The sequence below is a fragment of the Phoxinus phoxinus genome, assembly GCF_949152265.1.
Source record: "Phoxinus phoxinus genome assembly, chromosome: 25".
Lineage (NCBI taxonomy): Eukaryota > Metazoa > Chordata > Actinopteri > Cypriniformes > Leuciscidae > Phoxinus > Phoxinus phoxinus.
This window is the reverse complement of record NC_136900.1, coordinates 25,307,770-25,320,883: the sequence shown is the minus strand read 5'-3', so window position 1 is coordinate 25,320,883 and position 13,114 is coordinate 25,307,770. Positions and strand designations below refer to the sequence as shown.

The following is a 13,114-nucleotide window of genomic DNA, read 5'->3' as shown; positions in this document are numbered from 1 at the left end:
AGCCGATGCGCGGCTCCTCGTGTTCGGGGGCCATCGCCGCCACATGCGTCTCGTTGAACCCCGCCAGCAGCCGCCACACGTCCTCCACCGCGCGCAGGAACAGCACGTCCGTGTCCACGTACAGCACGGAGTCCACATGCTGCAGGATCAGCTGAGCCACAGGAGACAGTAGGCATCATAGTTCAAAACTATTAGAAAGTGTGTGTATGTGTATGTGCGTGTGTGAGTGTGTGTGTGTGTGTGTGTGTGTGTGCGTGCGCGTGTGTGTGTGTGTGTGCGTGCGCATGTGTGTGTGTGTGCGTGCGTGTGTGTGTGTGTGCGTGTGCGCGTGTGAGTGTGTGTGTGTGTGTCACTCACAGGGATGAAGAGTCTCTGAGCAGCGCAGGGCTTGAAGAGCCGCTTCCACTCTCTGGCGTTCTCGCTGGGGAAGCTGACGGGATACACACTGTAGAGGAACCTGGAGCGCACCCTGCGGGGCCACGAGTCCAGCTGCAACACACACACACACACACACTAATATATCCTGATGACTCACGAGTATTTGCACTAAATCTGCGCACGAACTTCCCCAGCAAAGTGAGTACCGTAAATATAAATAACAGAAAATAATATAAATAAAATATAAGTAACATGACAGATTGGCTCGTGATCTGACAGCGTTACCCGCCACCTGAAGATGTGTGTGTGTGTGTGTGTGTGCGCGTGTGTGTGTGTGTGTGTGTGTGTGCCAGTGGAGCTCACGGCGTGTGTGAAGCCGGCATGCAGCTCGTCCTCAGCGAAGATGTGGAAGTGCAGATCTCTGCGGCTGAAGAGCACAGCGGACTTCAGCATCGTCAGCGTCTCCTGCAGACGAGGCCCACAGGCCACCACCGCCAGCCCCACCGGATCCCAGCCAGACCTGCACAGGTCAGAGGTCAGCACACAGGTCAACAGCACAGGTCAGAGGTCGGCACCCACTGGGAATGATGTACGTTCACATGGAGCTGGTTCTGCAAACCCTGTCCATCTACACACACACACACACACACACACACACACACACACAGACCCATCGAGACCCTACCTTAGAGCCGGGTCCGTAAAGCTGTGTCTTCGGCACACGGGGAGACTCCCGTACGGCTTCCAGCGAGACACCGCGCCCGCGCCACACCTGACGGCACACAAACACACACACACACACACACACACAACAGAGACGGGGTTCAGTCAGAGACGCACTAAACAACCGGTCTGTACCTCACTAACAAATAATTATCCTGATCACCCATCATGGATGGCATCTACAAAAATGAAAACCCTATACTAACAACAAACGAAAAGAAAGTCAAAATCACTGTTAACTCGTTCAGCCGTGAATACACCACAAATAATGAGGATAATAATAATAAACTGCCTTAGAGAGGAACTGTTTCACACTCTGGGCCCTATTTTAACGATCTGAAACGCAAGTGTCAAAGCGCAAAGCGCAAGTAACTTTGTGGGCGGATCCCGGCGCTGTTGCTATTTTCCCGGCGGGATAAATGACTCTTGCGCCCGACGCAAATCTAAAAGGGGTTGGTCTGAAGTAGCTTCATTATTCATAGGTGTGGTTTGGGCGTAACGTGAAATAAACCAATCAGAGCGTCCTCTCACATTCCCTTTAAGAGCCGGCGCGCTTGTTCCGTGGCGGATCGCTATTATAACGGCGGATTGCTATTATAACGGCGGATTGCTATTATAACGGCGGGTTTGCCGGCGCACGCCAGGAGCGGTTCACAGCCGAGGAAACCGACGTTCTCGTCAGGGCCGTAAAACACAGAGAAGTGACATTGGGGATGATGGGAGAAACCCACCCAAATTAAATTCGGTTAAACAGGCGTATAGTAAATGTGTAGCCTAATCTAGATTTTTTTATTTTTTTATCTAGATAGATCTTTTTCACATCTTCACGGACACAACAATGATTTCCCTCGTGTGTTAATATTTTTCCTTGTAATAATGTATGATTTGCAAAAATGAAAACTGCTGCGTCTGTTTATATTAGAGAATCAAAGTGGATGCGCGTTAACATTATGGCCAAGCACGCGCCCTTAAAATACCACATCACTAACGCGCAACGCGCCACTGTCTTTAGACTGTTTTTTTCCTGGTCAATGGCGCAATTGCTTTCTAAAACTGGAAAATAGCACCATGGAAGTTTTGCGCCGGAACACGCCTCCTCTTTTCGCTGAACCGCCCCCGCGAGCGCAAGTTCATTTCCTAATTTACCGACGTGCGTCTGTGGAGGGAAAAGTCCGCTGTGCGCGGGTGCAAAATAGGAATGATACATGCGTCGGTGTTCAAAGTCAATTGCGCTGGGTGCAAGATAGGGCCCTTTGTCAAAATGAACTCAAGATGACCTGCCTCATGAATAATAATTACGTGCATGACGTTCACCCAGTAGGCGTCACTGATTGGCTGAAAAACAGAACGGTAGGCGGGCATTAGCCAGCGGGCGAATTAACGGCTACTATTATGAACGAAGCTTATGAATATTAAGTAGCCGAAGTTAAGCATAAGAAACGTCAGCGTGACCAGAAATCCATCTCAAATAATTGTTCAAATTGACAAAACATCCTGAAATAAGCACTAGCCGCACTAAATTACTAAAGGCAGCTTTCGTCGAGAATTCCCTTATTTATAACGACTGCCCAGTCATTTAAAGATATTTTAAAGATTTCACATAACGAGTCCAGTATTTATGAGCTGAACTCTGCGTTGTCGTGAGGAAGTTAGTGCAGTAAATGTGTGTAGTGTTGTTGTGAGGTTGTTTCTGTTCATCGAGTGTGGTTTTGTTTACATGCCTGTCATCGTGCGCGCGCTCACTCGAGCCTGAATCCGCTGCGCGTGTCCGCTGCGCTCGCGCCTGTTGACTCGCGCTCTCCAGCGACGACACCGGCTGATTAAATATGTAGAGCACAGAGAAGAAGACTAATAGCGTGCAGACGAACAACACACGAAGATTACGCAGCATTTTCTGACTAAAAGAGCGGCCATGGAGATATAAATCACGCCGCTCGCTTCAGCGCCGCGACTAGCCTATGGCGGAGGCGTGCTCATGAATATTAATGAGGTGCTTCCAAAACTTCCTGGAGCCTTCAGTCACGTGACCACGGTTTGTCCAGTGAAGCGTAAAGGGTTGAGGAGCCGGCCAATGAAAAGTTCCCAGCATGCTCCTCTCATGTATATGATTAAATACTGGCTAACTCTGCATTATATGTTCATATATACACACTACTATCATTACATACAGAGAAACTAACTTATATCCCTGATGTTTGATAATATTCATCAAATGTGAAGAGAAAAGCAGAGACTTCAGTGTGTAACCAGCGCACAGAAAGCCTGTCGCTTTAATAGGAACAAATCAACGTCCGTCTTCTAGCTGATCCTTCTGGTTCTGATGACGTGATGATCGGTCTGATCACGTGTGTGCGTGAAATGTGCAACCTCTGTTACGACTGAGCACACGACCTTCTGACCCACAGAACCAGGACTGAAATTTTTATTTCGCCAATAACAATTTATGATTGAATAGCAACAATGGTCGTCATAAATAGTTAATTTTTTAATTGTAAAATGTAAAAAAAAAATATACTTTCAAAATTCTGAAACTATGTTCCTATATCACATTATCATAAAACCATGCATAAAACTACTCTTTTTTCAAATACATTTGTATAGCTTCAAACCTTTATTCTCTCAATATTTTTACACTTTTTTTCCCGCCAAAACTGTTGATTACTTATCAACCTTTTCTTTCTCTTCAGAAACTCGTTCGATCTCTCTCTCTCTCTCTCTCTCTCTCTCTCTCTCTCTCTCTCTCTCTCTCTCTCTCTCTCTCTCCTGAAACCAACCCGGAAGTGAGTGAAACTGCAGTTCACCGACTGGCCGCTTGAGGCTGGCTGCAGAAGTGAGTTAAATCTGTATCTCCCGCATGTTAAAATGCCCAACTTTACAGCAGAACAAAACCTGTTTACAGCCTGGAGCAAAAAGTGGTTTTGGTCTATATAGCTAATTTTGTCCTTCATGACGACTGTAAGGGGGTGATTTTTTTTTATAACTCATCCGTTTACATTATATTAAGCCTTAAAGTTCGGCATAATTAAGGGAGTAAACAGCCTTTCTGTTACACAAAGATTTTTTTTAATGGACTGACAAAGAGTAAATTGATGGAATATTTTAAACTTGAAATGAGTGTATTGGAAATGTCAATCAACAAGATGAAGTGTTTGTTTAGTGACCACGGTTTGTCCAGTGAAGCGTAAAGGGTTGAGGAGCCGGCCAATGAAAAGTTCCCAGCATGCTCCTCTCATGAATATGATTAAATACTGGCTAGCTCTGCATTATATGTTCATATATACACACTACTATCATTACATACAGAGAAACTAACTTATATCACTCCGCGTTTCCATTACCCTTCAAATTGCGCAAATTGAAATTGCGAATTGAAAATACGTACAATAGAAACACGTCACTTTCGCAAAAACTCTCGTTTATCGCAAAAAGTTTTTGCGCTCGCATGAGGAGGTTTTCAGGCAATTCGAAAAAGGAATATTTCGCAAAACTGCAATGGAAACAGTTTTTGCGCATTTACAGTCACCTGACTTAGAAGACGCGGTGTGTTTGGGGTCCGTGTACGCAAATAATAATTATCATCATTATTATAAGATTTATTAGGCTACATATTTAGAAGACGCTTTTATCCAAAAAAGTAATTTCTGGTCATACAGAAAATAATAATACATTATTCGCAACTACTTTTATTTGTGTAAACTCACAATAACAAGAAAGCGTTGTGCTTTTGTAAAATAAAATAAAACAATCAGGCGCGTACATGATCTCCGTGAACTGGAGCGTGAGAACTGAAGCTAAATATAGCCTATAGCTAAAGCTTGAAATGAACCCTTTAAAACTAACAAATTCGAATCGAAAGCGAATACATTCTGATTATGTAATGCGTATGAAAGGTGCATTTAAGCGCATCTGCTGAACAGCGGAGATGGAGATGTGTTTAGCCGACTTAGAAAACAATAGTTTAATAATATTGTTGGCTCTTCTTATTCAGCACTGCGGGAAAATATCAATTCCAGGTTCTAATTTGGCCTTAGAAATCCAGTAAAATCGACATGTTTTCCATATTAATTTGTGAATATTTTCAATGTTTAATAAAGGGGCAAAAAGTCATTAAATAAAAATCAGAAAATTGGTCGATATTTACTGTTTTGCGCAGTGTGTGTCGTCAGCTCAAACTAAAATGTTGGTGTTAACTTTGCGTTTTAAAAAGACAACCGTTCATTTTTCGTTTTTCAATTACGGGTTAAAAAAGGAAAAACGAATGGACACAACAGTAGCCGACATGATCGTTTGGAATAAGAGACAGAGTTCTTTATTACATTCATAAAAGAAACCATAATTAGCCTACAGGAATACTGGATTCTAAACCTCAAAGAAATGTCACAATCAAAACCTCGAGCAGAAATGAGGAGAAACACCCAGAAACTCCTCATATATCGCTCGGAGTATACGGGTCTTTCCCTGCCATTAATGCTGGATAACACACGTCTCCTTCCATTAATAATAATGATGTGTAATGCGGTGGCTGTGAGATTATATAAACCAACGTCCGTTGCCGTGAGTTTTGGAATGACTTATCGCGAGAGAAAAAGGACGTTTTAGTCGCATAACATCGGTTAATGGAAACGCCGTCATTTCGCAATAGTTTTTTATCGATATTTAGATAATAGCGCAAAACATTTGCGCAAATCTGTAATGGAAACACGGCTACTGATGTATGATAATATTCATCAAATGTGAAGAGAAAAGCAGAGACTTCAGTGTGTAACCAGCGCACAGAAAGCCTGTCGCTTTAATAGGAACAAATCAACGTCCGTCCTCTCGTCGATCCTTCTGGTTCTGATGACGTGATGATCGGTCTGATCACGTGTGTGCGTGAAATGTGCAGCCTCTGTTACGACTGAGCACACGACCTTCTGACCCACAGAACCAGGACTAAAGAGGTCATATAGACGAGATCGAATACCAATTTCAAGTTAAACTTTATAAATGCAATGTTTAAAAAAACAATAGAAATACAATACATCTCATATGCTCGGAGGCGGTGCAGACAGTATTATAGGAACACTTTAAAGAGTGAACATGCTTGTGAAATTCTAATAGCTTTTTGTTTCGAGGGCAATATTGACTCAATATAAAGCTTCACTTTTTTTAAATGACGCAAAACAAGCTTTTTTCCTGGAAATTTGCATTTATGAATGTGAAATTTAGCCATCAAAATAAAAAAAATGAATAAAATAAGTGCAGGGTTGTTTATCTTTTGAGTTTACAATTATCAGCAACATTTCCAACAATGAAATAAAGTACATTTTGACAAAAAAGAAGAAGAAAAAGACATAAGGGCAGTGCCAAAATAAATGACCAGCTGGTTTCTTTTTGCAAAAACTACAACTCTCATTAATATCTTTTTTTACCAGGAAATTGCCTGTAATCTAATCTTTTTTGTTGTTTAATAACATACACATTTTTAGAAGAAATTGCTCCAAAAACAGCTGCAAATTCCCTTGGTGGTAATATGAATATTATATTTGAACATGAATAAGTAAAACGAAGGCGTTCTGAATGAAATAATTGGTCTACAAAAACAATATTATTTCGAAACCAATTTTCAAAGACAATAGTTTTATGTATAACGTTATTATTCCAGATAAAGTATTTGTGTGGTGAAAAGTTGTGTTTGTAAATTAAACTCCACGCTAGAAAAGCTTGACGATGAAATGCAGAAAGCTTCACAGGTGTTTTATTAATATCAAAATTGGAAACAAGGAAGAAATGTATTATTATTATTGAGACCACCATTTTCATATATGAGTTCATAATACTGATTTTCTTATATAATGTATACTATTTTTCCAAGCAAAACCAAAAAGCATATCAATCTCCTCTGAGTTTTTGAATAACAGGATTAAAGTTTAATGAACTTCTATTCTTTTGATTCTTATTTATTGTAATTCCTAGGACAAAAGACTGTACAAACGCTACAGTGGAAAACTGTTCATTGGTTAACAGAAAGTGTCCTCACTATATACGGTACATAACTGAGATCTAATGGTACATTTCATGTAATTTTACTGTAAAATACCGTTAAATTTACAGTTTTTGAAAGTGAAAAAAGAACAACTCATTGTATAAATTACAGTAAAAAAAAAACGTAAATTGACATTCCCACAATTCCCTGCGTGACACTTCACATTTGATGTATTTTTGTTGAAATAACTGTTTCTTCATGTATTTTTCTAATCAGTTATGCACATTAGGGTTTTATGTTACATTTAATGTTGTTAAATTAATGTTTATTGCATTTTAAAAATTCCTGTGTGTTACCATGATGGTGTTTAATGTGTGTGTGAATTAGACTGTGCAGCTTCTCTATATTAGTAAAAACTCTCTTGTGGAAGAGCTTTGAATGATCATGTGACTCTCATCTCTGCTGTGATTGGACGTAATCAGCTCATTACTATGGTATAAAACAGATATTAACACTTAGAAGGGTCAGTAAATGAGCAAAATATCAGATAATGAAATACAGTTTATTTACTGTAAATTTTAAAGTTAAGTCTGTAAAACCTAAAATGTTGCTACTGTATTTAATACGGTAAATATCTGGCAACCACAGCTGACGGTATTTTACCGTAAATTGAACAGATTTGTTTTTACGGCACAATAAGATGCCACTGAACATCCTTACATTCAGATAAACACCAAATGCTTTAGAAAACTCTTCTATTATTGTAACTGCGATGGGTTTTTGATTATGGTTTTGGAGAACGAGAGTGATGTCATCTGCTAATTGTGTTATTATAACAAGTTCTCCATCAATAATAGTCATGCCGGAATATTGAGATCGCAGTAGACGTGAAGGACTATAATGTGCTTTTTACATTTTATTTCAAAATATTCATATGCACGTATTATTCAATAACTGTACAAGAAAGGGTTCTGCATGAATGTACAGAAATATACATGTCAAAACCAAACTCTTCACTTTATAAATGATTATAAAGTGTTTTTAGGAACCGCTGTACATTAAGAGGCTGACTCCAGAAGAGAATACATGACAGTGAATGTTAATGGTAGTGAATTCTGAAGATATGACACTGTAACTGATCACATTAATATCTGTGGGTTATGGGAAGCTTCACTACGATACACAACACAGCCACGGCTCAGTCTTCTGCATCAGAACCAGAGTGTCCATAGATTGAGTCCTGCGCAAATCATCGTCATCTTCAAATCTGTATGTGTCTGTGAGAGATGACGTGGGACAAAGCAGACGTTTACTGATGTTTACTGTCTATCGGTGCCTTTAATAATGTGAAATAGAATAAAAATGATCAACAATTAAAGGTATTTTACACTTACACTTATATTGCCACAAAATGAAGCACATGTGTGTAAACACGATTTTTTTTTTTTTTTTTTTTTTTTTTACAAAAACACTGATAGAGAAATGAAGCATTTGTGGACTTTTGACTCAGAAGAGAAACTGACCTGTCGACTTATGCCCATCAGAAGAGTGTAGCTCGTATGTCACTGTATAAGTGCCTGAAATGAAAAGCTCAGTTAGTGTAAGACTAAAATAAATAAATACTTTATTAATGTCAAATACTAGTGTAAATAATGCAGGCCTCCACGGCGCTCTGCGGTAATACGATCCTCGTGTTTAATGCTGTAGGAACCGAGTGTGCGATTCTTCTTCAGTGTCTTAGAGCGGTAGCGGAGAATAGTGTCTTCAACTGTGGAACACACACACACACGCACACACACGCGCACACACGCGCACACGCACGCGCACGCACACGCACGCACACGCACACACACGCACACACACGCGCACACACGCGCACACACACACACACACACACACACACACACACACACACTTATTTATTTCTAATGAGGGGTCATTAGCGTACAGAGGAAGACATTTATAAATAAATAAATGTGAAAATAAATTAAAGTCGAAATAAATAAATGCATAACTAAATAAATGAAAACATAAATATGGGAAAAATACAATTATACATAAATCTTTAAAGGATTAGTTCACCCCAAAATGAAAATGTCCTGATAATTTACTCAATTTGTTTGACCAACAATTGTGGTTAAAAAGTATATAAATGTCATTTTTTCCCAGTACATGAGCGATGGGTTGGCTAGATACGGCCCTATTCCTCAGAGGGATCCAGGACAGACATTTGAAGCACTTTAAAGTCCTCTGAAACTAGTCTTCCCAGGATTTATTAGCGTGGTTAACCGTTCTGAGCACTAGAGACCGCAGATGTTTTATGGTTTTACTGATTCTTCAGCATAGTGTGCTGTGTATAATTGATATTACTTTATTATTTTTCAATATTTCTAATTGTTATGCACATTATAGTTTATGGGTTGACAATCCTGTTTTATATACAGGTTAAAAAAATTCTGATCTAGATTATATAATTTGTATCCGGCCCCCTAGCGGCCATCAGTGTGACAACCAGTGTGAGAACCACTACATAACAGTTTATAAAGAACTGACATTACAAGTTACATTTCCTTTCTCTGCCAGAGCAATTATCGACAGAAAGAGAGTTTCGGGTGATCAAATTAGAATAGAAAATTGAATCGTTTGTTTACAAAAGCGGAAAATCCATCATGGCGGAGAAAATCAATCGCAGATGTAGGTTTTAATCGCGGGTTAGAATTCTAATACCAGATTTGTTAATCTGTGTTTAAAATTAGACCTAAATGGTGCAACAAAACTCTATTTAAAATAAAGCCCAGATCAAAAAAATCCTAGATTAGCTTTAAACTGTGCTTAATTAAATCATTATGTACCCACCCCTTTAAATCTCAGGCTTCTCCGTTAATAAGAAATCTACATTCACAGATGTTGTTAGTGAACATCTCTACACTTCACAGATGTTGTTAGTGAACATCTCTACACTTCACAGATGTTGTTAGTGAACATCTCTACACTTCACAGATGTTGTTAGTGAACATCTCTACACTTCACAGATGTTGTTAGTGAACATCTCTACACTTCACAGATGTTGTTAGTGAGCATCTCTACACTGCACAGATGTTGTTAGTGAACATCTCTACACTTCACAGATGTTGTTAGTGAACATCTCTACACTGCACAGATGTTATGTAATGTCCAGAGACTGAAGTGCTGGACTCACGCTGGTCTTCAGGAATGAGTCTTCTCTTTAACTCCTCCACTGTGGTGTTCCTGAACTCCTCTTCTGAGTCCGCCACAGGAGCCGGTGTTCCCTCCAGTCCGCGTCTCTCGTCTGTAAAGTAGATCTGGAAACTCATGTTGGATGTGCTGAACCTTCACTATATTCCCTCGGGATCTACAGTAGTAACTAATGATCTGATGCACATTCACGACACTGGTAAGTTTCGCTTTCGCGGTATAGTGTTGTATATGCAGTGGATAGAGAGGGGGCGCCATTGAGCTAAAAGCATTTCTGAAAATCTCCTTAATAAAACTTTACAAAATCAAAAGTTATTTGTTAAAAACGATACAAATGTATTATATACATATAAACCGCTATATCTCTGACATTAAGTCTATAAATAAAATGTATGTGAAGCTAACTCACACATTAAGTGAGTTTTTGCCTCAAACAAGCAAAATGATCAGCCAGTGGAGTAATACAAATAATCTTGTTTTTGTTTGAATTAACATTATTTCTTACCCCATTGGCAGATAATTACGTTTTTTTAAGCAACAACTCACTTAATTTTTATTTATTTACCCAGAAAACAAGACATAATATCTTAAGACATTTTACTAATAAATGCATAAGAATTAATGTAAGAATCTTTAGATATTTGGACTGGAAACAAGACAAAAATACATTATTATAAATACATCATAAAAAAGCATTTTTTGCTGAGTAAGTGCCGGTTATAATATATACTGACCTCGTCGAGAGGCATGACGTCAAAAGATCCGACTCTCTTGGAATGAAACGGTTCCACGACGCCTGCTAGTACTCGGGATCAGCGACGCCCGCTAGTACTCGGGATCAGCGACGCCCGCTAGTACTCGGGATCAGCGACGCCCGCTAGTACTCGGGATCAGCGCCGCCCGCTAGTACTCGGGATCAGCGCCGCCCGCTAGTACTCGGGATCAGCGACGCCCGCTAGTACTCTGGATCTGCGACGCCCGCTAGTACTCGGGATCAGCGACGCCCGCTAGTACTCGGGATCAGCGACGCCCGCTAGTACTCGAGATCAGCGACGCCCGCTAGTACTCGGGATCAGCGACGCCCGCTAGTACTCGAGATCAGCGACGCCCGCTAGTACTCGGGATCAGCGACGCCCGCTAGTACTCGGGATCGGCGACGCCCGCTAGTACTCGGGATCGGCGACGCCCGCTAGTACTCGGGATCGGCGACGCCCGCTAGTACTCGGGATCGGCGACGCCCGCTAGTACTCGGGATCGGCGACGCCCGCTAGTACTCGGGATCGGCGACGCCCGCTAGTACTCGGGATCGGCGACGCCCGCTAGTACTCGGGATCGGCGACGCCCGCTAGTACTCGGGTTACACTGTAATCATGGTTCCCTGAGAGAGGGAATGAGACACTGCGACTCACTTCATGAAGGAAGTGACATCATAGTCTGTTGCCGGCCAATGTGATTATTGTGTTCTGACACGTTCATGCCGGAGTCGTTCCCCGTTAGCCTTCTAGTGTCTCGTTCCCCTTCTCAGGGAACCATGATTACATTCGTAACCCGAGAGGTTTTGTTCACATCCCTGTCATCATGTGTTGACTCGCGCTCTCCAGCGACGACACCGGCTGATTAAATATGTAGAGCACAGAGAAGAAGACTAATAGCGTGCAGACGAACAACACACGAAGATTACGCAGCATTTTCTGACTAAAAGAGCGGCCATGGAGATATAAATCACGCCGCTCGCTTCAGCGCCGCGACTAGCCTATGGCGGAGGCGTGCTCATGAATATTAATGAGGTGCTTCCAAAACTTCCTGGAGCCTTCAGTCACGTGACCACGGTTGGTCCAGTAACGGGTTGAGGAGCCGGCCAATGAAAAGTTCCCAGCATGCTCCTCTCATGAATATGATTAAATACTGGCTAGCTCTGCATTATATGTTCATATATACACACTACTATCATTACATACAGAGAAACTAACTTATATCTCTGATGTATGACAATATTCATCAAATGTGAAGAGAAAAGCAGAGACTTCAGTTTGTAACCAGCGCACAGAAAGCCTGTCGCTTTAATAGGAACAAATCAATGATCATTCTCTCACCGATCCTTCTGGTTCTGATGACGTGATGATCGGTCTGATCACGTGTGTGCGTGAAATGTGCAGCCTCTGTTACGACTGAGCACACGACCTTCTGACCCACAGAACCAGGACTAAAGAGGATGATTGGAGATATTAACATAAGTAAAGCATGAAAAGATGTGCAAAAAACAATTCAAATATATGGTAAAATCTTAATGCATGGCAGTAAGCTCTGGCAAATAGAAACTTAATGATGCCTTGAATCAATTGAATCATTTGCTTCATGAACCGATTCACTGATTCTCAGCGCCACTCTGGCGACTCCTGCTGGTCAGAACAGTGTCATTACACGCAGAAACACTTAAAAACACCTTTACACACAACTGATAATGTTTAATTAAAGCTGAAATCTATGCATTTACCTTTATCTATGTTTATAATATGTGTTATTTTATTAAATTGTAGTGTTTGTTTTGTTCGTTTTATAGACAGCTTGTTTAATCAGAACAATAAGAGACTTTTAAATACAACTTTATTTTTATTATATAAATGTGTCACGAAATGTGTAGAAATTAATTTAATTTATCCAAGATCAGGTAAAAATCATTTTTAGACATCAATTGTGGTGAGGAATATTTTAAAAGTATAAAATATCACACACACACGCGCACACACACACACACACACTCACACACACAAAGAGAAAACCTGCTGAACATGTTCTCACTCTTCGCGGGAACAGATTTGAAGAAGTGTGGCA

The 13,114-nt window shown here is 40.7% G+C and overlaps 2 protein-coding genes across 9 annotated transcripts in view; both read right to left on the bottom strand.

Annotated features, from left to right (window-relative positions):
• The window catches only part of gxylt1a (glucoside xylosyltransferase 1a), a 12,383-nt gene extending 9,318 nt beyond the window's left edge, over nucleotides 1-3,065 (bottom strand). For 2 of the 8 annotated variants that reach the window (XM_079604691.1, XM_079604695.1), the window contains exons 1-6: nucleotides 2,823-3,065; nucleotides 2,416-2,436; nucleotides 1,064-1,150; nucleotides 742-898; nucleotides 358-489; nucleotides 1-151 (exon numbers count right to left, since the gene is read on the bottom strand). The exon at nucleotides 1-151 is cut by the window's left edge and continues 101 nt beyond it. In XM_079604691.1, the coding sequence (XP_079460817.1) occupies nucleotides 1-151; nucleotides 358-489; nucleotides 742-898; nucleotides 1,064-1,150; nucleotides 2,416-2,436; nucleotides 2,823-2,992 (718 nt within the window). In that variant the 5' untranslated portion in view covers nucleotides 2,993-3,065. Of the gene's footprint in view, nucleotides 152-357; nucleotides 490-741; nucleotides 899-1,063; nucleotides 1,151-2,415; nucleotides 2,437-2,818 lie in introns of all 8 variants that reach the window. The other 6 variants (XM_079604696.1, XM_079604693.1, XM_079604692.1 and 3 more) reach the window with 5 other exon arrangements.
• A 4,013-nt stretch (nucleotides 3,066-7,078) lies between these two features.
• On the bottom strand, nucleotides 7,079-11,073 carry LOC306993664 (uncharacterized protein). Its single transcript, XM_079603613.1, has 4 exons — nucleotides 10,266-11,073; nucleotides 8,727-8,834; nucleotides 8,590-8,643; nucleotides 7,079-8,343 (listed from the first exon to the last, which is right to left on the bottom strand). Exons 1-4 carry the CDS (start codon nucleotides 10,399-10,401, stop codon nucleotides 8,240-8,242), a joined length of 402 nt encoding a protein of 133 aa, XP_079459739.1. The 5' UTR covers nucleotides 10,402-11,073; the 3' UTR covers nucleotides 7,079-8,239.
• Between the last annotated feature and the right edge of the window lie 2,041 nt (nucleotides 11,074-13,114).